We start from the raw sequence: 24,676 nt of genomic DNA on the forward strand, positions 1-24,676 counted from the left end.
GTTGAAGAATAACACAAATGTGGATCTTCCTGTTACAAACTAGACAAAAGGACGCACTGGAACCGACACATACTTTGTAAGAGTGTAGAAGCAGCTAAAACTACAATAAGGGGGACAGCTGAAAGAGTTGCGGGTCAAACCAAAGGCTACATTTTGTGAGGTTGGGTTTTAGGCATGGAGGTTGGGAGACATAAGTCTAAATAATTGGTGTGTATGAAATATCTATGCAGAGATGGTTGTGGGGTAGGGTAGCGGCAGGAGGTGTCAGAGGGAAACTCCTTCTGTGATCTGCAGAGGGCCGAGTACGCTTCCTTGTGGGACACCTTATTTCAATAGTGCCTTGTAGAGCAGCAAGGACCTGGACGTGGTCCTCTCCTGCTCCAGACAGAAGATGAAGTCCCTGAGGTTGACCCGAGTGATACGTTGGCGGAGCTGCTGACGGGAGGAGGTGACCGTGGATGAGCCTGCTCCAGAGCCTGAAGCAACCTAAGGGAAACAATGTTTAGATGGATAGTATTATGCACTTTGTAATATTTTTTCAGAAAAGCGCTATATAAATAAAATTACTACTATTATTATCATTATGTCAGTAGCAGTATGGTATTCAGTCCCCCTTTCAGGGACTGAAGTGTACGGTGTGATACACAGTACAGGCCGAGAAACAGGCATGCATTAATGAAGGGTGTACAGTGAGGAAATCTAAGCCAAAAATAACAGAGCAAGATGTTGTCAAGGTACCTCGGGTTTTGTGTTACACTTGGGAAATATTTGTTCACCACATAACTCTACCAATGCAGTCGATACAAAACATTACATTTTAGTCACTCCTACATCAGTGCTTACAAATTTATTAGTATTTTATTCTTCCAGAGACACATAACTGAATCATTTATACCCTAGATCTCACACACTGGTTAATCACTTAATCAGCCCAGACCTGCACAATGATAACCACACCTTTATACTAAAGGAGTGTCTAGAGCCCTTGGGAAAACCACACCCTGCCCCTGCAGATACTAGCAATACACTGCAGCTTGTATACACTGCAAGTTGTTGCCCTGACAAGCCTTCTTCCCCAAGACTGTATAATGTCCAAACAGTAATTCACTTCATAGAGGCAATGACTTGGAGCATCGCTTCCCATGCTGCTGAAATAGCCTCGGGCATACTCAATGGGGTGAAGCATTTGAAAGAACATAGCTGGGCAAGAAATGAATGTTTGTGAGCAAAGACGTGTGAGAATAAGCTGTTCCCTGAAATAACCCCAGTGGAAAACAGGGAAAAGGTACTATTAGTTTTCTGGCATGAAATGGGACAAAAGATGGGTGAAAATTAGGTGGTCTGACATTTGTAAAAGAGAGTATGCCTTATAGTATAACAAGTTGGAAGTTAATAAGAACATTGTTGAAAACAATGAAATAAATCTGTCATGGCTATGTGGAGGGTAGAGCCAGCAAAAGAACCAAACGGTGCACCGGATCAAAATTTATGTTTAATTCAAGGCACTTGTGTTCACACACTTGTTTCCAGTGACTTACACTGACTGCGATATCACAATAAGCTTCAGTGCCTTAGATCATCAACACTACAAGCAAACACTTAGGAAGGGCTAGCAAGGGTTAAAGCCATCGTGCCTTTGGTAATAGATGTAACCAAATATTCCTGCGACCATTCTACAAAGATCACACAAAAAATAGGTTTTAGGGAAAAGACAGAAGACAAATCAGAGCTATGGAGAGAGGTGGGCTGGATTTGTTGGGCTAGCATGGCAGAGGATGACAAGGGGAAGGGGGACAGCATTGGGGGAAGAAGATGGTGATAAGAAGTACATCTCGACGAAAGTAGCTCATGTTGTGACCACTGGTGAAAATGGGTTAGGCCTGTGCCTCTTGTGGTACTGTTGTTTTTGAGCCAGTGCTTCTACCTATTGTGTAGATAACTAGGCTACTATTTCTATGGGAGCAGAGCCTAAGGGCAAAGCTGACACCAGAGGATAGGAATGAGGCTCCAGGTCTATACAGGAGCACAATCAGAGCATTATGAAGCTACACAGCCTGCAGACATGCTAAACCCCTCCACACATGCACCAACATACACTCACAAGCGCCATATGTTTGGAACATGTGCGCATAATATATGTGGGTGCGCGCGCACACACACACACACACACACACACACACACACACACACACACACACACACACACACACACACACACACACACACACACAGGGGTGTGTCCTCTATGTTCGCAGCACTCAGCCCCGACATCATACATCCCATAGAGAATCTACTTCACTACAATCGCGCCCTATGATCACATATCGGCCAGCATGGGATCGCTGCTCATCAGGACCCATAGGAAGCAATCTCCGTTTTGAACCGCTTCGACCCCCGGTCTCATGTGGAAACTCCTGCTATAACCCGACACAAATGATTTTCTGTTCTTACAGCGTTTTTAGTTGCCTGATCTGCCCCCAAGGAGCTCTAGCAGGCCCCCCTGGAGCTCCCATCTGCAGGCCTGATCAGGCTTCAGATAGGCTCATCAAACCTCGCTCACACCATCCCCATGCCCCCCGGGAGAAAAAGGCTGTTGTGAACACAAGCTGAATAACACAGCAGAGTTTTGTGATTTTCAAACGCACACATAAACAAACCAACCAACCAAGAATAAAACCAACAGAATGAATGAAATACAAGAAATAACTGCTGTAACATTTGGTCAAAAGCGGACCTGAGCAGCCATAAATATTGTTTATAGAAGTTCTGACATGCCTGGGCAGGGCCTGGAGCATTAGGCCTCCTGGAGCAAATGGAGCGTTAACTTGCGTAACATGCAGACTTGCATATTACCACGACAGAACAAAAAAACCCCTACAATTTCAAACAAAAGCTAACTATTCCATGTCATTATCCACTGTCTAAATGACAAACTATTAGTTAGGCCAGCAAGTAACTCACATATCTCAGCGTTCAGCTGCCCCCCCTCCCACCAAACACACACACACACACACACACACACACACACACACACACACACACACACACACACACACACACACACACACACACACACACACACACACACACACACAAAATGTTGGCTCTTTCCAGGGCTCCCTATTCCTAGTACCCCCTCCCCAACCCTTTAATCTCCAGCACTCTTTCTCCAAAGAGACCTCTGCCTTTGTCTGGGGCTGCTGGGGGGCCAGCTTAAGGCTAGATGTGAGGGGGAAAGCGAGAGAGCGAGAGAGAGGAAGAGTAAGAGAGAACGAGAACGAGTGAGGAGGTGAGGGTGGGGTGAGTATGAGGCAGGCGCCCCATGCTGCAGCCACCCTTGGGGCCATGCCCCTCTGCCCGGGGCTCATTTCTGCAGAGCTGAAATCTATGGCTCCCCTCGGGGAGATAGGAGGGGGTGAGCGGGGGCAAGACAGCGAGAGGAAGGCGAGGGGGCTGGGGGGCAGATACACCCAAAACCAGCCTCCAGGCACACAGTGACCCCCTTCACTCAACTTTGGTCACATTCACTCCGTGGATTAGGGAGGGGGGGGGCTTGTGATGCGAGTGTGTGTGTTTTGATGAAAAAGGTCACAAGGTACAAAAACTTTCACCGTCTCTCCAGTCATTGTTGGACATCAATATCCGGGGACAACCGTGAGTGGACAGAGTGAAGTAAAACGGACGTCAGGGGGACAATTAGCCCCCTGACTGCTCGACTAGGGACATTGGCAGGATATTTGAAAGGATTTTTTTTTTTAAGGGTGCCATCACTGTAAAGCACACAGAGTGAAACAATTTGTTCCCTTTCAATTTCCCCAAAGACTGACAGACCCCATTCACACCTGGCATCAAAATGTTTCCTGGGTGGATGGAAAGCAACTCAATTGCACTCATTCACATAAAAATGCAGGTCTAAGGGGCATCCGGGTAGTGTAGTGGTCTATTCCGTTGCCTACCAACACGGGGATCGGCGGTTCGAATCCCAATGTTACCTCGGGCTTGGCTAGGCGTCCCTACAGACACAACTGGCCGTGTCTGTGGGTGGGAAGCCGGATGTGGGTATGTGTCCTGGTCACTGTACTAGCGCCTCCTCTGGTCGGTCGGGGTGCCTGTTGGGGGGGGAGGGGGAACTGGGGGGAATAGCGTGACCCTACCATGCGCTACATCCCCCTGGTGAAACTCCTCATCGTCAGGTGAAAATAAGCGGCTGGTCACTCCACATGTATCGGAGGAGGCATGTGATAGTCTGCAGCCTGCAGCCCTCCCTGGATTGGCTGAGGGGGTGGAGCAATGACTGGGATGCCTTGGAAGAGTGGGGTGATTGGCCAAGCATAATCGGGGAGAAAAAGGGGGATAATCCCCCCCCCAAAAAAAGAAACCCCAGGTGTAAATATACTCCGTACACATTGGGTATGGATTGTAATTGTTGTTTAAAACAACAATGCACAAAATGAAAATTCTTTGTCTTGAAATGTAGGCTATTTTTTTACTCTTGGTGTACAGTACGTAGTGTGGAGAAATACTTCAATTATATGTTATACTTTGCTAACTTGCAGCAAAGATGCATTATAAGCCACCTAAAATTGCATCCAGTTACAATCTGGATACATGATGCATAAAACATCCTGAGTAACTGAGGTCACACATGTGCACAATTCACCAGCTGTGGTTACAGGTTAGGCTTGAGGCTGAAGCGGCAACGGCATGCAGTGTCTTGCTAAAGGGTAACACAATGTGTTTTTGGGGGTCAAATCTTTTAATTAAAGGAGAGTAGGTGACAAAGTGAGGCGACAGTTGACCAGAGGCCTGCCGTGGTTAGGTTCAGAGAGTGGTCATAGATGGCTACCAGGCACAGGTAGCCATGTTGGAAAATGAATGTACTGTCATCACCTCTTCCCCCTGATATCTGTGTGGTGGCAGGCGATTGAAATGAAACTTTAAAAAATCCAAAAACAACAAGAGGGAAAAAGATTAAGGAGGAAAAGTAGATGATATCACAATCTCTGCTTTTGGCGTCTGATGACACAGTGGTGTTTCCCCTCGTAACCTCTTTCCAAACATCCAGAGAAAGTTCTATTTTGTAGACTCTGATAATACATAAATATATCTCCCTCTAACCCTTTTTCAGGTGGTGTTTTTCTTCCTCAAGTTCGGGTCCTCGACCAGAGGCCTGGGAGTTTGAGGGTTCTGCACAGTATCTTAGCTGTTCCTAGGACTGCACTCTTCTGGACAGAGACCTCAGATGTTGTTCCTGGAATCTGCTGGAACCACTCTCCCAGTTTGGGGGTCACAGCCCCTGGTGGTCCTATTACTACTGGGACTGCTGTGGATTTCACCTTACACATCCGATCGAGTTCTTCCGTCAGCCCTTGGTATTTCTTTAGCTTCTGATGCTCTTTCTTCCTGATGTTGCCATCGCGCGGGATTGCTACATTGATCAAGATTCAAGATCCTTTGTTGTTACATCTCTAAGTACAAGACAGTAAAATTCTTATGTTTCGGCTCCTCAAAACTGCACCAATAATAGCAATAAAATAACAACCCCCCCCCCCGAAAAACCCAGTAATAATAAATAGTGTGTGGTGTATGTAAGGTGCTGTATGTATATAGGCTCTGCCTTAATAAATGTGCATATATGTGTGTGTAGTTGTTTGCATATGTGTGTGTGTGTGGGGGGGGGGTGTAAACTGATGATCCACTGAAGACCATAGGTCAGTACCAGTCAGTCCTCCAACAGGCTTAGTGTCTATGTCCTGGATGGAGGGAAACTCACATCCACTTATGTCCTGGGCCGTCCGCACAACCCTCTGCAACATTTTGCGGTTGTGGGCAATAGAGTTCCCATGCCAGGCGGTGATGCATCCAGTCTCGGTTGTGTCTCTGTAGAAGGCCTGTAGAATCTTGGGTCCCATGCCGAACTTCTTCAGTCGCCTGAGGTGAAGGAGGTGTTGCTGTGCCTTTTTCACCACACGGCTGGTGTGTTCATCCCAGTTGAGGTCCTTGGTAATGTGGACACAGAGGAACTTGAAGCCATTGACTCTCTCAGCAGCAGTCCCGTTGATGGTGATGAGGTCCAGCCTTCCCCCTCTCTTCCTGTAGTCCACAATTAGCTCCTTGGTTTTGTCAACGTTGAGAGAAAGGTTATTCTCCTGACACCACTTTGTTAGATTGTTGACCTCTCTCCTGTATGCCGTCTCGTCATCATTGGTGGTCAGGCCCATCACTGTCATATCGTCAGCAAACTTTATCACCAAGTTGGAGCTATGTGTGGCCACGCAGTCATGGGTGTACAGGGAGTAGAGGTGGGGGACTCAGAACGCAGCCCTGGGGGGGCTCCTGTGTTGACGGGAAGAGGGGCAGAGGTGTTGGAGCTCATCTTCACCACCTGGCGTCGGCTCAACAGGAAGTTTAGGATCCAGCTGCACAGGCTGGAGTTGAATTCTAAATCCCTGAGCTTGGTGTAGAGTCTGGCGGGGACTATGGTGTTGAATGCTGAGCTGTGGTCTACAAACAGCATTCTCACATAGGAGTTCCTTTTCTCCTGGTGGGTGAGGGCAGTATGAAGTGCAGTGGCTATTGCGACATCAGTGGATCTATTTTGTCGGTAGGTACACTACCGTTCAAAAGTTTGGGATCACCCAAACAATTTTGTGTTTTCCATGAAAAGTCACACTTATTCACCACCATATGTTGTGAAATGAATAGAAAATAGAGTCAAGACATTGACAGGGTTAGAAATAATGATTTGTATTTGAAATAAGATTTTTTTTACATCAAACTTTGCTTTCGTCAAAGAATCCTCCATTTGCAGCAATTACAGCATTGCAGACCTTTGGCATTCTAGCTGTTAATTTGTTGAGGTAATCTGGAGAAATTGCACCCCACGCTTCCAGAAGCAGCTCCCACAAGTTGGATTGGTTGGATGGGCACTTCTTGCGTACCATACGGTCAAGCTGCTCCCACAACAGCTCAATGGGGTTCAGATCTGGTGACTGCGCTGGCCACTCCATTACCGATAGAATACCAGCTGCCTGCTTCTGCTCTAAATAGTTCTTGCACAATTTGGAGGTGTGTTTAGGGTCATTGTCCTGTTGTAGGATGAAATTGGCTCCAATCAAGCGCTGTCCACTGGGTATGGCATGGCATTGCAAAATGGAGTGATAGCCTTCCTTATTCAGAATCCCTTTTACCCTGTACAAATCTCCCACCTTACCAGCACCAAAGCAACCCTAGACCATCACATTACCTCCACCATGCTTAACAGATGGCGTCAGGCATTCTTCCAGCATCTTTTCATTTGTTCTGCGTCTCACAAACGTTCTTCTTTGTGATCCAAACACCTCAAACTTGGATTCATCCATCCACAACACTTTTTTCCAGTCTTCCTCTGTCCAATGTCTGTGTTCTTTTGCCCATCTTAATCTTTTTCTTTTATTGGTCAGTCTCAGATATGGCTTTTTCTTTGCCACTCTGCCCTGAAGCCCAGAATCCCGCAGCCGCCTCTTCACTGTAGATGTTGACACTGGTGTTTTGCGGGTACTATTTAATGAAGATGCCAGTTGGGGACCTGTGAGGCGTCTGTTTCTCAAACTAGAGACTCTAATGTACTTATCTTCTTGCTCAGTTGTGCAACGCGGCCTCCCACTTCTTTTTCTACTCTGGTTAAGAGCCTGTTTGTGCTGTCCTCTGAAGGGAGTAGTACACACCGGTGTAGGAAATCTTCAATTTCTTAGCAATTTCTCGCATGGAATAGCCTTCATTTCTAAGAACAAGAATAGACTGTCGAGTTTCATATGAAAGTTCTCTTTTTCTGGCCATTTTGAGCGTTTAATTGACCCCACAAATGTGATGCTCCAGAAACTCAATCTGCTCAAAGGAAGGTTAGTTTTGTAGCTTCTGTAACGAGCTAAACTGTTTTCAGATGTGTGAACATGATTGCACAAGGGTTTTCTAATCATCAATTAGCCTTCTGAGCCAATGAGCAAACACATTGTACCATTAGAACACTGGAGTGATAGTTGCTTGAAATGGGCCTCTATACACCTATGTAGATATTGCACCAAAAACCAGACATTTGCAGCTAGAATAGTCATTTACCACATTAGCAATGTATAGAGTGTATTTCTTTAAAGTTAAGACTAGTTTAAAGTTATCTTCATTGAAAAGTACAGTGCTTTTCCTTCAAAAATATGGACATTTCAATGTGATCCCAAACTTTTGAACGGTAGTGTAAATTGGTGGGAGTCAAGGGTGGGCGGTAAAATGCTACAAATTAGCACCTTAACAAGCTTCTCAAAGCATTTACTCACTATGGGAGTGAGAGTAATAGGATGCCAATCATTCAAGCATGTTACCTTGGTTTTATTCGGCACTGGCACAATGATTGATGATTTAAAGCAAGAGGGGACTACACACAGGAAAAGGGAAAGGTTGAAAATATCCGTGAAGACACCAGCCAGCTGTGCTGTGCACACTCTGATCACCTGGCCTGGAATGCTGTTCAGGCCGGCCGCTTTGTGGGTGTTCACATGCATGAATGACCTGTGCACGTCGGACTTGGCGATGGCCACCGTGCTGTTCACATTGGCAGCGGTGGGGGCTTCTCCTGGGATAGGTTGGTGTCAAAAACCTCAAACCAAACATAAAAACTATTAAGCTCATCTGGCAAGGAGGCAGCGGCATTGGCTGTGCTGCTGGGTCTCCCTTTGAAGACCGATATTGTGTGTAATCCCTGCCATATGCTACATGAGTTGTTAGTTCTTAGTTGTTCCTCAATCGTCTTACTGTATTCTCGTTTGGCTGCATTGATAGATTTCTGGAGCTCATAGAAGGCTTTCTTCTTCTCCCGTGGCGAAGACGGTGTCTCGTGCCACAAGAGCAGACCGAACAGAACTGTTTATTCATGGTTTCTGGTTTGGATACACCCGGACTGTTTTAGTGGGCACCAGCTCCCTGATGCTCTTCCGGCTCCTCATCAAAACAGTCCTGTAATACGGAATCTGAATGGTCAGACCAGCAATATATTAACCTCACGGTGGGTGCTGCTTGCTTCAACTTCTGCCTATAGGCAGGCAGGAGCAGGATGGAGGAGTGATCTGATTTACCGAACGGTGGGCAGAGGAGGGGTTTGTAGGCACCGCGGAAAGGATAATTGCAGTGATCGAGTACGCTATCTCCCCGTGTATTAACACTGATATACTGCAAGTATTTTGGTAATACTTTCTGCAGAGACGCTTTGTTGAAATCCCCAACCACAATGAAAGCAGCCTCCAGGTGCATATTTTCCATGTTGCTGATTGTCCTGTACAGTTCCTTGAGTGTCAGGTCCGCGTTGGCATCAGGTGGGATGTACACAGCTATCACAACAACAACTGTTAACTCTCGGATTACTACTGCTGTCTTCTGTTCCTTGTCGACCACCACAATGTCTGGTTGGTTAGCCAGCACCTGCATGCCAGTCTGGAACATGAAGTCCCACAGGATCTTAGCTTTACCATTCTCAACCACCTTTGGCAGTGTCTCCCATTTGGACTTGGGGACTTCATTCATCATCAGCTGCTTCTCCGGGGTCAGGTCGCAGTGGCAGCAAGCTAAGTAGGGCACTCCAGACATCCCTCTCCCTAGAAACGCCCTCCAGCTCCTCCTGGTGGATCCCAAGGTATTCCCAGGCCAGACTGGACATGTAGTCCCTCCAGCGAGTTCTGGGTCTACCCTGGGGTCTCCTACCAGTTGGACGCGCCCGGAAAACCTCCAAAGGAGGCATCCTAATCAGATGCCAGAACCACCTCAACTGGCTCCTTTCGACGTGAAGGAGCAGCGGCTCTACTCCAAGCTCTTCTGGATGTCCCAGCTCCTCACCCCATCTCTAAGGCTGAGCCCAGACATCCTATGGAGGAAACTCATTTCAGCCGCTTGTATCCACGATCTCACCCTTTCAGTCACTACCCAAAGCTCATGACCATAGGTGACGGTTGGAACGAAGATTGACTGGTAAATTGAGAGCTTTGCCTTCCGGCTCAGCTCCCTCTTCACCTCAACGGTCTGATACAACATCCGCATTACTGCTGATGCTGCAACAATCTGCCTGTCAATCTCCCGCTCCATCCTACCCTCACTCGTGAACAAGACCCCGAGATACTTGAACTCCTTCATTTGAAGCAACAACTCATCCCCAACCTGGAGGGAGAAATCCACCATTTTCTGGTAGAGAACCATGGCCTCAGACTTGGAGGTGCTGACTCTCATCCCGGCCATTTCACACTCAGCTGCAAACCGCCCCTGTGCGTGCTGGAGGTCGTGTTCTGATGAAGCCAACAAAACCACATCATCTGCGAAGAGCAGAGATGCAATTCTGAGGTTCCCAAAACAGACACACTGCTCATCTTGGTTGCGCCTTGAGATTCTGTCCATGAATATCAAAAACAGAATCGGAGACAAGGGACAACCTTGGCAGAGTTCAACACCCATCGAAAACACGTTTGACTTTGTGCCAAGAATGCAGACACAGCTCTCACTTTGGTTATACAAAGACCAGATGGCTTGTAGCAAATGCCCTGGCACCCTTACTCCCACAGTAGCCCCCACAGAGTGTCCCGGCGTACATGGTCTACAGGGGACTTCCAGTCTGTATTCAGTACAAGGGCTGAGAACCTGGAACTGATGGAATACTATATATATATATATATATATATATATATATAAAATACACACACACGCACACACATTTCATTGAAGGCCCTCACCTCTGTGCCTCCTGTGGTGGCCCCTGGAGAGTCCAGCTTTCGCTTCTTGCGGGGCCCAATGGCGGCGAGGGCAGTAAGGTTCGCGTCTCGCTGGCGGATCTGAGCCTGCTCCTGCTGCTGCATCTGCAGAGAGAGAGAAGTGTTGGGAGGTGTCAACAGGGTTATCAAGACACATGGCTAAAAATCCAAAAGGTCAACATGTCCCTTTAAAAAGTTTGTATCCGTTAAGGAAAGCTGCTGGTGATTTGGGATATGGGTAAGGGCTTGACCAGGGCTAATATGGCACTGGTGGGTAATCTGCACCAACAACATGACCCAGCTAAAGGCTACAAGACACCAAGAGAGCATTGTTCACTTAGACAGGAAACAAGTAAGAACACCATACTAATATATACTAATGTTGTTATGGGATAAAGGGTCGATTATGGGCCAAAACTGAGAGTTGGAGTCAAGTAATTTCTCCAATAATAAAGCAAATCAACATCTCAAAAAAAAAAAAAAAAAAAATCAAGGCATTTTGTATTTTCCTCCTTCATACACAGGATGAGGGACAATTCCAGTAACAGATTTTTACATTGAATTAGGCTAATGACATGTCTAAAAGGCTATCTCAACAGTAAGTTAAACCAGAACTGCCCACCCACCCCATAAGATCTTCCAAAACTTTAAAAAAGCTATACAGATTTACTGTACAAATCTCTAAGAGAAACCCTGCTCGCAGCTCACCAGTTCTGTGTAATGATGACCTTATGTGACTGCCCTCTCCGGAGGGAGGCGTGTGTGTGTGTGTGTGTTAGGGGTGATGGGTGACGAGGAGGTGAACAGACAGGGAACATAATTCAAGGCAACGTTTACATTCTCATTAAGGCACTCTAATGTTAATTAGAAGAGAAGTGGTGCATACGCGCATACACATACAGAGACAGATTGCACCACACACACACACACACACACACACACACAAACACACACGGGCAACCAAAAGCTGATGCCACAGTATGTTGGCCTTTGGCCTAACCCTGGCAGCCAAAACGTAGCTAAGGTCAAATGCCAGAAGCCTTTCAGGGTAAGTTTATGCTTTCATAAAACCAAATATGTGTTCCACCGCACATCTGTATCATGTGGCATCTGAGTACTAGCGTGTGCACATGCAGGGTGTAATAGGTGTGCTTCACGGAGCTTTGTACACTAAGCTTCAACAGGATCACTGAGATATTCAAAATGGATAAAGGCCCTCAAAAAAAAAGAAGAGGAAAAACCACACCATTCTCAACAAAATTCCAGACTACATGTGCATTTTAGAATTGCTGTCAGTAATTTCCTTCTCTTTGTTGCAGGCACTGGACCCAACAAAGCCATGCGAGTTTTGGGCTCTGGCCCTGTGTCGGTAGGCAGGCAGGCAGGCCAGCTGGGTCGGCTCTGTGCTGCCTCAGGCCCGTCTCTCCCGGTCTTTGATGAAACGGTTGAGGCAGACACAGGTTACATCAGACTGATCTGACCAGCGCTCCCATTTTGTCCAGAAACGTCGTCACTGATGCTGAGATGGGACCAGACCTTTCCTCACTAAATTATAAATCTGTGTTAATTTCCCAGTTAAGGGAATTAACACAAGCCCACCAGACAAATGTTGGTAAATTCTCACCTTGGCTACAGAATCAGGGATCAACGAAATAGCAGTGCAACACAAAGACAAAAACATATATCCAAAAACTACAAGAACTTCAAGAACACACATACTAACATATATCTAAACTAACACATACTATATCTAAACTAAAAAAAAAAAAAATCACTGTCCAAAGGAACCAATGACAGCCAGGATGATTGTCAGAACTGCAGGTCTGCATGGGTTAGCAGTTAGCTTAGCCTGCCCCGCTTCCACGTCCTGTCAGACCGCCCTTGGTACTTCCTCCTAAGGGGTAAGCTCCAGGGAGGGGCTGTGGTCCTTGGGCCCACCGGTCGCAGCAGACCAGGCTCCCCCAGTCAATCCAACACCAGCTCTCCCGCCAGACACCCTAGACACACCTCCCCACACTCCACATGACGACAAAAACACTACAGTTCACGCCAGGCGAGACCACCACCACACCGCCTTGGTTATATCGAAACTGGTGGTCTGCATGGGCTAGCAGTTAGCTAAGCTTGCCCCGCTTTCTGTGTCCTGTCAGACCACCCTTGGTGTTTTCTCTTTGGGCACAGCTCCAGGCAGGGCTGTGGTCCCTGGCCCAACAGGACAAAACAGACCAAGCTCTCCCAGCTGATCCAGCGTCTGCTCTCCCAGCCATCAAACGAAGACAAAACTTAAACGCAGATGTGGACAAAGACACTGCATGGATGGTACTGGGTGAGGCCACCGCAAACGTGAATTCACACCACCACCTTCCCACACCGGGAGCGGAACCAGAATCTTTTCCTTCTTCATTCCAGACACAGGTAATGCCAGAAAATAAACGACTGTTTGGGAGATATGTTTTCAGTTGGGGCAGTAAGTAAATGGTAAAGTTTGAATTTGATCTGCTTGCTGTGACTGCCTGTGTCCCATCCTGAAAACAACATTTGTAGAATAGAAGATGACATGGCTTACTTTTTGGCCAGCAAAGAGCTCATATATCAGAATTTATTCCCCCGACCAGCTGCCTAGACCACCAACCTCCACTAAACAACGACATGTTTGTTAATACTTGCAACCTATAAAGTCACACAAAATTTGAGCTTAAACTGCAGCAAAACCTCTACATCTACAGACCCCCTGGATATTCGGGGAAACAGGCTGTGCTTTAGGGGATGAGCCGACACTAGCATATGAATGCAACAAACAAAGGAGTGATTTATCTGGATTTAAGTCTGTCTGAACACCTGCTAATCGAGCAGTTTCCTGATTTTGTTGTGTTGCTGATCACATCTACGAATACGTGTTTTAGGTATAAACACGTATTCGTTTTATACCTAAAACAAATAAAACGTCCAAGTTTGTCTTCGTTTGATGGCTGGGAGAGCTGATGCTGGATAGGCTGGGAGAGCTTGGTCTGCTGTGTCCTGTGGGCCCAGGGACCACGGCCCTGCCTGGAGCTGTGCCTGAAGAGGCGATGTCAAAGTCGGTCTGTCCGGCCCTGCCTGGAGCTGTGCCTGAAGAGGCGATGTCGAAGTTGGTCTGTCAGGACGCAGAAGCGGGGCAGGCTAAGCTAACTGCTAGCCTATGCAGACCTGCAGTTCCAATAACACCAAGAACGGTCTGGTAGCAGTCTCGCCTAGCCTTGACTGTGTTTTTTGTGTCGTCGTGTGGAGTGTGGGGAGGTGTGTTGAACATGTCTGGCTGGGAGAGCTGGCGTTGGATTAGCTGAGGGAGCTTAGTCTGCTGCATCCTGTGGGCCCAAGGACCACGGCCCTGACCAGAGCTGTGCCCACAGAGGAAACACCGAGGGTGGTCTGACAGGACTCGGAAGTGGGGCAGGCTAAGCTAACTGCTAGTCCATGCAGACCGGCAGTTTCGACAGTCATCCTGGCTGGTGTTCGTTCTCCTGGACAGTGATTATTTTTTTGTTTAGTTTAGATATATGTGTTAGTTTGGATATGTGTGTTCTTGTAGTTTTTGGATATTTTCTTTGTCTTTGTGTTGCACTGCTGTGGGCTGGGGGAAACGAGGTTTCATTTCATTTCATGTGCGCAAGTGCATGAAATGAAATGACAAAGTGTTCCTGATTCTGATTAAAGCAGGTAGTTTTTGACTCCGCCGAGTCTTCTCCAAAGGATCTAAGATTGATCCATTTCCGCATTCTTCAAAAATATTTGTTTTCAAACAATGGCCCAGAATGTGGCTGGAGCTAAAGCTTGTACAGCGTAGTAACTGGCCTCCCAGTAGTTTTTGACAACTGCTGTGCTATTAGACCAATTCAAACTGCATTAACATGTCTCGACTTGGCGCTCCCTTCTCCTACCCTTAGGCCTTAGCACGGGGACTTATGGGTAATGACCCTTGACCTTTGCTGGCCTCAGGCCCTGCTCGTGGTCACGGTACCCAGACACTCCCCGCCTGTTGCCCCCCGGGGCACCACTCAACATGGAGGGGCTGAACAGGAGAACAATGTCTCCAAACAGTGTGTGTGTGTGTGTGTGTGTGTGTGTGTGTGTGTGTGTGTGTGTGTGTGTGTGTGTGTGTGTGTGTGTGTGTGTGCGCGCGCACGTATGATATGGGTAATGACGCGGGGAAATATAAATAAATGTACTAATGTCCACCACAGTAGAGCAATGAGGGTTTTTTTTGTGTAGTTTGTAGCCTCATGTCTCTGTCTGCTAGCCCTGACAGCAACCGAGACCTTCATAACCTGACACAGCCGCAACAACCCCGCATGTTAGGAGACGTTAACTAAGACAGATGCTGCGAAGACAAAGACGTGGTTTAATGAAACTAGGATAAATGAGGTATGGCACGTACAAGCAGAGGAGAAGCTCTAAATACCCCACTAAATACACAGAGGAGAGTATGCTTGATTTCCAGACTAGCTGTTGAAACAATACAGTTTTTGTTAGGTTTACTTGTACTGGTGTTCTCTTCTTGGTAGGGCCATATTAGATGAGGTTTTTTTAAAACCGCAAACTTTAATGTCTGCGGACTGAACAGCTGTGCCTTCAATGAAATGATTGACTCCAACACGGGGATCGCCAGTTCGAATCCCCCATGTTACCTCCAGCTTGGCCGGGCGTCCCTGCAGACACAACTGGCCGTGTCTGCGGGTAGGAAGCCAGATGTGGGTATGTGTCCTGGTCGCTGCACTAGCGCCTCCTCTGGTCGGTTGGGGCGCCTGTTCGGGGGGGGGGGGACTGGGGTGAATAGCGTGATCCTCCCACACGCTACGTTCCCCCGGCGAAACTCCTCACTGTCAGGTGAAAAGAAGCGGCTGGCGACTCCACATGTATCGGAGGAGGCATGTGGTAGTTGGCAGCCCTCCCTGGATCAGCAGAGCAATGACCAGGACAGCTTGGAAGAGTGAGGTAATTGGCCAAGTATAATTCGGAGAAAAAAGGGGGGAAAAAGCCCCCCAAAAAATAAAGTAAAAATGATTGATTAAGAGGATGGGGAAACAGCAATGTTAGCAACTCGGTCTGTCTGCCATACCAGACAAGTTGGCTGGTAACAGGCCATCGCTCCTGTTCTAGTCTAACTGCCCTTCTAGACGGTGGTGGAGGGAGGTTGAGATGTACAAGCGACTGTGGTCGATGAACAAAATAATCTAATTAGTTTTGAAGAAACTCCAAGAAACTTGACAGGAAAACACACACACACACACACACACACACACACACACACACACACACACACACACACACACACACACACACACACACACACACACACACACACACACACACACACACACACACACACACACACACACACAGAAACCCCTTACCTCTTTTGCCTTCTGTTTCAGTCTGGCTTGTTCAGGATCCTCTTGCCGTGCACGACTCTGAAAATAAGCAAGATACACACGTGTTACATCACTGGCTGTCAGCCTTCCTCAGCTCACTAACAAGGTACATGACACCTGGGTTGAGGACTGTCTTGCTGAATGACTTGAGATCCAGAGGCAGAAGACAGAATTGCTAAGACTGTCTGGCGGCATAGGTAACTCCAGTCAGGACATCATGAACCTGCAGAATCAGTGTCACTTGCTGTGTAAGATCTGATCATACTTGACTGATCCCGGGTGGGGGGTATTATTATTAGAGATTAATAATGCCACTTATTGACATACTGAATAATATTAGATAACCACTTTTCGGGACCTATAGTTTGTTAGGATACAATGTGTCATTTAGTAACAGATAAGTACTTTTTCAGTTAATTAACTTGTAATGGGACTCATAAGAACCACATTGGCACTCGTGTGTAACCGTGTGACTCCATACGAGTGACAGTCTTCACACGGGCAGGGAATGTTTTTCAAAGGCACACGCATGAGCATGTCCTTAGTGACGTCTCTGCTCCAGATTAGGATAATTAACATGCCCCCCATTGGACACAGACATACATGCATGCACACAGACACACACACACGTGCACAGCCATTTATTTGTACATGCTCTCACACATAGATACATACTGTACACACACACACACACACACACACACACACACACACACACACACACACACACACTAACATTGTATTAATCAGGATTGTTTTTGCCACACTTTCTTTGCTCATCTGTGCTGAGTGCTGATGTGATCTGGTTTCCGGGGTCAGCTCACGTGGACCCTTCTTTGACATCATTCCTTTACTTTTCTGATGGGTATCGAGGTGTTTAACTAAAATCTCTGCAGGTATGTCTTCTTTGTCTCGTGTAATGCATGTCACGTGTGTGCTGGTATCAACACATGCACTTACTTTGGCGGCTTTGAGCAGAATCTCTCTCTCCTGCTCGTCCTTCCTCTGCTTCTCCATCCTCTCCAACTGCTCAAAGAATCGCAGCTGAGCTCGAACGTCTGACGACTGCTCATACAACTCTTCATCCTGAGAGAGAGAGAGAGAGAGCGAGAGAGAGAGAGAGAGAGAGAGAGAGAGAGAGAGAGAGAGAGAGAGAGAGAGAGAGAGAGAGAGAGAGAGAGAGAGAGAGAGAGAGAGAGAGAGGTTACTGTATGGAGCTTGTCATTGAGTTTACCGGCTGGTCACATTGTTATGGCCCCTAGGGAAAGTTGCTGAACAGAGCTTTACCAGGTTTGTACAGCAGGCTGCTAAGAGTTAAAAAAAAAAAATCCTCTACACCATTTTCTAATTTGGAGGTTAAATGCCTGTGATTTTATACAGAAATAAACATGGAAAAAGTAAAAGTAGTCTGAGAAACATGCCATCAATCCTACACCTGTTTAAAAGTTAAAGCTTAACAGAATTAAAACCACTGATTTAATTTTTAAAAATGAGGCACATAGGGCATCTGGGTGGTGCGGCGGTCTATTACGTTGCCTACCAACACGGGGATCGCCGGTTCGAATCCCCGTGTTACTTCCGCCTTGGTTGGGCATCCCTACAGACACAATTGGCCTTGTCTGCGGGTAGGAAGCCGGATGTGGGTATTTGTCCTGGTCGCTGCACTAGCGCCTCCTCCTGTCGGTCGGGGCACCTGTTTGGGGGGGAGGGGGAACTGGGGGGAATAGCGTGATCCTCCCACGCGCGCTACATCCCCCTGGCGAAACCCCTCACTGTCAGGTGAAAAGAAGCGGCTGGCAACTCCACATGTATTGGAGGAGACATGTGGTAGTCTGCAGCCCTCCCGGGATCGGCAGAGGGGGTGGAGCAGAGACCGGGATGGCTCGGAAGAGTGGGGTAATTGGACGGGTACAACTGGGGGAAAAAAAAGGGGGGGGGATTTAAAAAAAAGAGAGACGCTTATATGTCAGAATAAAAAACTAACTTGCCTTTGTTAGTTTTTTATTCGTTAGATTTTTTTTATTTTTATTTCAAGTTTGTTGTAGGTCAATTGCTGGGTGTTGTAGATTTAACTATCTATGTTGTGTTGCACCCCTATCCAAATCTGCATGAGCATGTTCACTCACACACCATCACAAAAGCTGTGGCCCCCTACTGGCCTGCTACCGAAAATAAATTATTCAGGTTTATTTCCCGAGTGTCTACTATACCCATTAAAGCACCTTATAAAAGAATATGTGGGTTTTTTCAGCCTCTCCCAAAGTCGTACCTTTCCTCCATCGACTCGGTGCTGAGCGACGGCAGACACCTTCTCCAGCAGGGAGCGCAGTCTGGACTGAGTGGCATGGGAGATGAAGTTCACCACCTCCAACGGAACCTCAGTCACTCCCAACTTCTTTGCTGTGGAGATGCAGTTAACGAAAAGTATGGTATTAGGACGGCTCTCTCTCCATTCTCTGTCAACGGCCTTTAAGTAATACTTTGAAGATGAAGTTTACAGAGGATTAAACTGACTTTTTAACCATGTCTCGTTCTCTTTCTGGGGGTTCTGACATACATTTCAAAATCCCACCCTTTACTCAGATGTTTACTTCCAGAATGATGTTTTGGTCCATGTTTCATTTGGTATGGTGACAGCGGCCAGGCAATAAGACTGTCAGCTGAGCCAGAATCCTTCTCACTGAGGACAATTCTTCAACACAAATATTGCTTTGTATGATATCAGTGGGTGGAAATCTACATTAAATGTGCAGTAATTTTTGTGCAATTTCCAAACCTGGAATCAGGAAAATATCAAATTCAGTATTTAAATATTTTTCCCTTTTCTATGATTCCACAAGATGGCCCAAGAGTTGTCATGTTTAACGCTTAAGCTCCTGATCTGCTGAATCCTGACCCTGTGCGATGTCCAACAACTGACTTTTGAAGTAGTTGCTGTTTCAGCAACTCTTCCAAGTTTGAATCTTCACCCTTACCATACTCAGATTACCGTTTCAAAACGCTTCACTACGTAAATATTACCGGTGTCCAGGATGCGACGGTGTAGCAGACCCGTGGGCAGGAAGGCTTCATCCTTGCAGGAGCGGATCTTCGTGCCCACTAGCTCCGAACTGGTTGCCAGGATACGGGCATTCTCCTCATTGAGGTTGACACCGGCCATAGACGCCACATCATTGATGTCGTCGTCATCTCTGTGGACAGCAGAAGTAGAACGTGGCTTTTAGTAGACCCCACAGGACGTGGTACAGTTGATCCTACCTTATCACATGCCGCAGTTAAACCCAGATATGCAAGTATTCTTCTTTGTTCAAAACATTCACTGGGGGTGGGGGGGGGGGGTGAAAAAGGTCAGCAGGGCTATAATAACATCAGTATTACAGTCCAGGAACAGAGAGGGTAGATGCTGCACTCATGTGGTTGGTCTGTGTAACTGAATATCCATGACTGGCTTGGCTGTCAGTGTACACTGTAAGATTTGATTGAGATTTTTGATCCCTACGTAGACAGCAGCAATGTCCAAATATTACACAACATAATAATAGCATGAACATTTTAGTAAGTACGATGTAAGTGTGTAATATACAGTATATGAAAGGTGTGTGTATGCATACTATATAGACAAAAATAAAACAAACCAACAAAAAATGTCCATTAAATGTCCCATCATTCTTCGTGCCTGTCATTTCCACAGAAATGACCAAAAGTCTCACGTATGGAAATGACCAGCCAAGGGAAAGCAACATAGTGGCATATTCAAATTTATTTTTACCATCTCATCATCAGCCGCTTTGCCGGGGTTGGGTCACGGTGGCAGCAAACTAAGTAGGGCACTCCAGATGTCCCTCTCCCCAGCAATGCCCTCCAGCTCCTCCTGGGGGATCCCAAGGCGTTCCCAGGCCAGATTGGACATGTAGTCCCTCCAGCAAGTTCTGGGTCTACCCCAGGGTCTCCTCCCAGTTGGACATGCCCGGAAAACCTCCAAAGGAAAGCGCCCAGGGGGCATCCTAATCAGATGCCCGAACCACCTCAACTGGCTCCTTTCGACACAAATGAGCAGCGGCTCTACTCCGAGTTCCCTCCGGATGTCCGAGCTCTTCAGCCTATCTCTAAGGCTGAGCCCAGACACCCTACGGAGGAAACTCATTTCAGCCGCTTGTATCCACGAGCTCACCCTTTCGGTCACTAACAAAAGCAAGCTCATGACCACAGTGACAGTTGGAACGAAGATTGGCTGGTAAATTGAGAGCTTCGCCTTCCGGCTCAGCTCCTTCTTCACCACAACGGTCCGGTACAACGTCCGCAATACTGCTGATGCTGCACTAATCCGCCTGTCAATCTCCCGCTCCATCCTACCCTCACTCGTGAACAAGACCCTGAGATACTTGAACTCCTTCACTTGAGGCAACAACTCATCCCCAACCTGGAGGGAGAAATCCACCATTTTCTGGTAAAGAACCATGGCCTCAGACTTGGAGGTGCTGACTCTCATCCCGGCCATTGCACACACAGCTGCAAACTGCCCCAGTGGCACCGGAGGTCGCGTTCTGATGAAGCCAACAAAACCACATCATCTGCGAAGAGCAGAGATTCAATTCTGAGGTTCCCAAAACAGACACACTTCTCACCTTGGCTGCGCATTGAGATCCTGTCCATGAATATCACAAACAGAATCAGAGACAAGGGAAAACCTTGGTGGAGACCGACACCCACCGAAAATGTGTTTAACTCTGTGCCAAGAATACGGACACTGCTCTCACTTTGGTTATACAAGGACCAGATGGCTTGTAGCAACTGCCCCAGTACCCCATACTCCCGCAGTACCCCCCACAGAGTGCCCTGGGGAACACAGTTGTAAGCCTTCTCCAAGTCCACAAAACACATATAGACTGGCTGGTCAAAATCCCATGCCTCCCTCAGCACTTCTGCAAGGGTAAAGCACCCTAGAGTAGACTTTCCCAGGGAGGCTGAGCAATGTGATGCCCCAATAATTGGAGCACACCCACCGGTATTTTTACCATTTCATAATAAAATGCTTTTAACATAGCGTGACACCCTTGGTGCCAATACAGAGCTAAGGCTAAATCAAAGTGTAAGCAACAAAGTTATTCTAATTCGGAAGCCGCTTAGCACTTCTTCTGGTGTTATGAAGGCTCACCTCCACTTAGAGCCAAGTCCACCACGTGTAACATATGTACATATATGTAGTACTGAACAGCATGCCTAAATAGTATGCAGTAAATATTACATACTTAAAGTATGCATAATGTACCAATAACCCGGACACCGCTAATGTGTTTCTGTCAAGGAGGGGATACTTCACCTAAAAGTCCCGCCCCCTGGGTCACTCAGCTTCCTCTGGTTGGCTTGGGTTGCCAGGCTAACAGGCGTTTTGCCTGCTACTATTGTGGGGGCCCTCACAACTGTACCTGGGGAAAAATAAACAAATAAATTATTGATTGTTTTTATGAACTCAGTTGATGGCAAGTTCTGGTGTCATGTTGGGTGCATCAAAAAGCTCTCAAAATCTATTTGTCCGTCTTCTCTCCATCACTATGTTGTCTGCTGTCCCAATAGTGGAGGAAACAAGAGAACCTACTCAAAATATCTCTAAGTCTCCTTATTCAGAGGACACCACAGGTGTAGGTGTAGGTGTAGGTGTGTGTATGTGTGTGTGGAGAGGGGATGTAGACATCACTATGATCATGTGATTACACCCAGAATCTGACTGGTTATCCTCCAGATAAGCAATCACACTTGAAAAAATAGCAAAGGAACTGTTAGCATTTATATCAGCAAGTGCACATAGGTTTATTAAAGCTTATTTTTTGCTAGGTGTACATAACAAACTTTAATGGCTATACATTTTTAGGGATGCACCAATAACACTTTTTCGCTGCCGATACTGCTGTTACTTTGCTGAACAATGCAGACTTAACCATTAATTTGAGGTCAAAGGGCAAAAACACAGAGATAAAAATCAGTTTTTACCACCATTAAAGAAATACAGGCTCCGTGAGCCAAAAATGGCAGTAAATGCAATTATTTATGGCATGTTACTCGTGGCTTTTGGTATCGGATTTTAGACTAGGGTAAAATCTCCAACACTGATATTTCGTTTTAGCCTGATATCCAATACCAGTATCGATTTCATTCATTCATCCATTCGTTATCCTAACCGCTTATCCTTACGCAGGGTTGAGGAGGTGCTGGAGCCTGTCCCAGCAGTCACTGGGCAGCAGGTGGGGAGACACACTGGACAGGCCGCCAGTCCATCACAGGGCCAACACACAGACACACATTCACACCTAGGGATAATTTCAGTACAACCAATTCACCTGACCTACATGTCTTTGGACTGTGGGAGGAAACTGGAGCCCCCGGAGGAAACCCACGCAGACACAGGGAGAACATGCAAACTCCACACAGAGGATGACCCGGGATGACCCACCAAGGTTGGACTACCCCGGGGCTCGAACCCAGGACCTTCTTGCTGTGAGGCGATCGTGCTAACCACTGCGCCACCGAATCGGTATCGTATCACATCATGCTGTATCAGTTTCAATGCATCCCTATCTATGGTTTACTATCTACTGGGAAATTGAAAATTATATGCTTTACATCCTCTATCAAATACTATCCTATGGAAGTAATATTAAACAGAGGACTGAGCGCCGTTGTGAATTGTGACCTAACATAGACTGGAACACGTCATCAACATGTCACTGCATAAACTGATGCAAAAGGTCTCTATTTTCCCTTGCCTTGTCTTCCAAGTTACTTCCTGGTAGGAGAGGATTGGCATGAGAGCAGGGGCAGTGGAAAAAGCTTTGGGATAAACCCCATGTCACCGATATTGGAATCATTTTGTTTTTGCAAATATTTCAATTTATTAATGCAAAGACATAATTTGATGTTACTTCAATTGTGAAACAGATGGGTTTCCCCACATAGGAGGACTCTGGAAAGTTTAGTCTATCACAGTAACGTATCTCAGGAGGTTTGGGCTTTATATCTGAGATTGACAACTGGCTAAATTACACACTGTAGTAGTAAGCCCACTCTCATCTGGTATGTAGAAAACCAGACAAAACAAACTATCCCGGGGCGTCCGGGTAGCATAGCAGTCTATTCCGCTGCCTACCAACACGGGAATCGCCAGTTCGAATCCCCGTGTTACCTCTGGCTTAGTTGGGTGTCCCTACAGACACAACTGGCCGTGTCTGCAGGCGGGTTAGGGTTAGCACTACATCCCCCTGGCGAAACTCCTCTGTCAGGTGAATAGAAGCAGCTGGTGACTCCACATGTATCAGAGGAGGCATGTGGTAGTCTGCAGCCCTCCCTGGAACAGCAGAGGGGCTAGAGCAGCAGCCAGGATGGCTCGGAGAGTGGGGTAATTTGCCAGGTACAATTGGGAGGGAAAAAAGGGGGCGGGGGACTATCCCCAAATCATATTTGCAGTTGCTATGTGAGTCAAGTCTGATGTGCAGTTGAATGCTGAGGGGTTGGACGGTGGTACCTTGGGGTCTGATGGTCTGGGTCTGAGTGATGACCATGGGCATGCGGGTCTGGACTGGTTGGACCCCTGGTCTCCTCACACTCTGTAGGAGAGAGACAGACAAACGGCATGAACAGGAAGTTGTCTTATGGAATAGAGGTTCTTCCGTGTTTTGAATCAGCATGGATACATAGGCGTAACTTTAGTTTTGCTTCACCATCCAGTCATCTTTCAGTGCCAGTTCCCATCTGAAGGCGGGGTAAGAGCTTTTCCCTGAAAACGTCATCACAACAAAATGCCCTGATCTTACGTATGAGGCCTACACTTTCTCTTTAAGAGGACATTTTAACCTTTATGATGGGGTCATTTGATTTTCTCTGGCAGATGTGACATCGCTCTTGCTGTGGCACCACTACTGAAAGAGGAAACACTTTGTTGCTAGAGAGGAAGTCAAATGAGCAGAAAAACAACCGAATTTGGTCTAAAAAAAAGGAAAATGTGACACATCTCATCAGAGTGGTTCAACAGTTAGACAACGTGAGTGAGGCCTCAGGTTGTGCCCTAAGTAAACAGAGGATTCAGCAACTGATCCAACTTAAACACATGAAAAAAATAAAAAATGTGAAACATAGGCAGCAATGACAAAAACCTATAGTACATGGCCAGCGTATGGTCAATGTTCGAAACTGTGGCCTATATGTTAAGAGGGCCAGTCAGTGGTAGTGTCTATAACATGAATTCCTGGATATTAAATATTCATCTGCAGTTTTCTGTAGTGGTCCCAGTAATAATATTTGTTGTTCAAGTGTACTGAAGCAGCATATCACATGACATGGTTAAACTATGTTCGAGAAAAGAAAAAAAAGGTTATAAATGCAGATGCAAGAACAATACTTTCCAATCATATCTTGGGATGTCTGATTTGAAAGAGAAGTTAATTTAATTGTAAGTATAACTATTCTAATAATCTGTTAAATCCTCCTCTTTCATCTGTTTCTATCTGCAGATGTCTC

The 24,676-nt window shown here is 46.6% G+C and overlaps 1 protein-coding gene across 1 annotated transcript in view; it reads right to left on the reverse strand.

The window, feature by feature from the left end:
• Window positions 1–56: 56 nt before the first annotated feature.
• Window positions 57–24,676, reverse strand: part of LOC130114148 (transcription initiation factor TFIID subunit 4-like) — a 41,918-nt gene continuing 17,298 nt past the window's right edge. The window contains exons 8-15 of the mRNA XM_056281930.1: window positions 23,685–23,766; window positions 21,489–21,594; window positions 19,190–19,359; window positions 18,438–18,568; window positions 17,129–17,254; window positions 16,151–16,207; window positions 10,743–10,865; window positions 57–486 (exon numbers count right to left, since the gene is read on the reverse strand). Coding sequence (XP_056137905.1) covers window positions 325–486; window positions 10,743–10,865; window positions 16,151–16,207; window positions 17,129–17,254; window positions 18,438–18,568; window positions 19,190–19,359; window positions 21,489–21,594; window positions 23,685–23,766 — 957 coding nt within the window. The 3' untranslated portion in view covers window positions 57–324. The remainder of the gene's footprint in view (window positions 487–10,742; window positions 10,866–16,150; window positions 16,208–17,128; window positions 17,255–18,437; window positions 18,569–19,189; window positions 19,360–21,488; window positions 21,595–23,684; window positions 23,767–24,676) is intronic.

Source organism: Lampris incognitus, chromosome 6 (genome assembly GCF_029633865.1).
Source record: "Lampris incognitus isolate fLamInc1 chromosome 6, fLamInc1.hap2, whole genome shotgun sequence".
Lineage (NCBI taxonomy): Eukaryota > Metazoa > Chordata > Actinopteri > Lampriformes > Lampridae > Lampris > Lampris incognitus.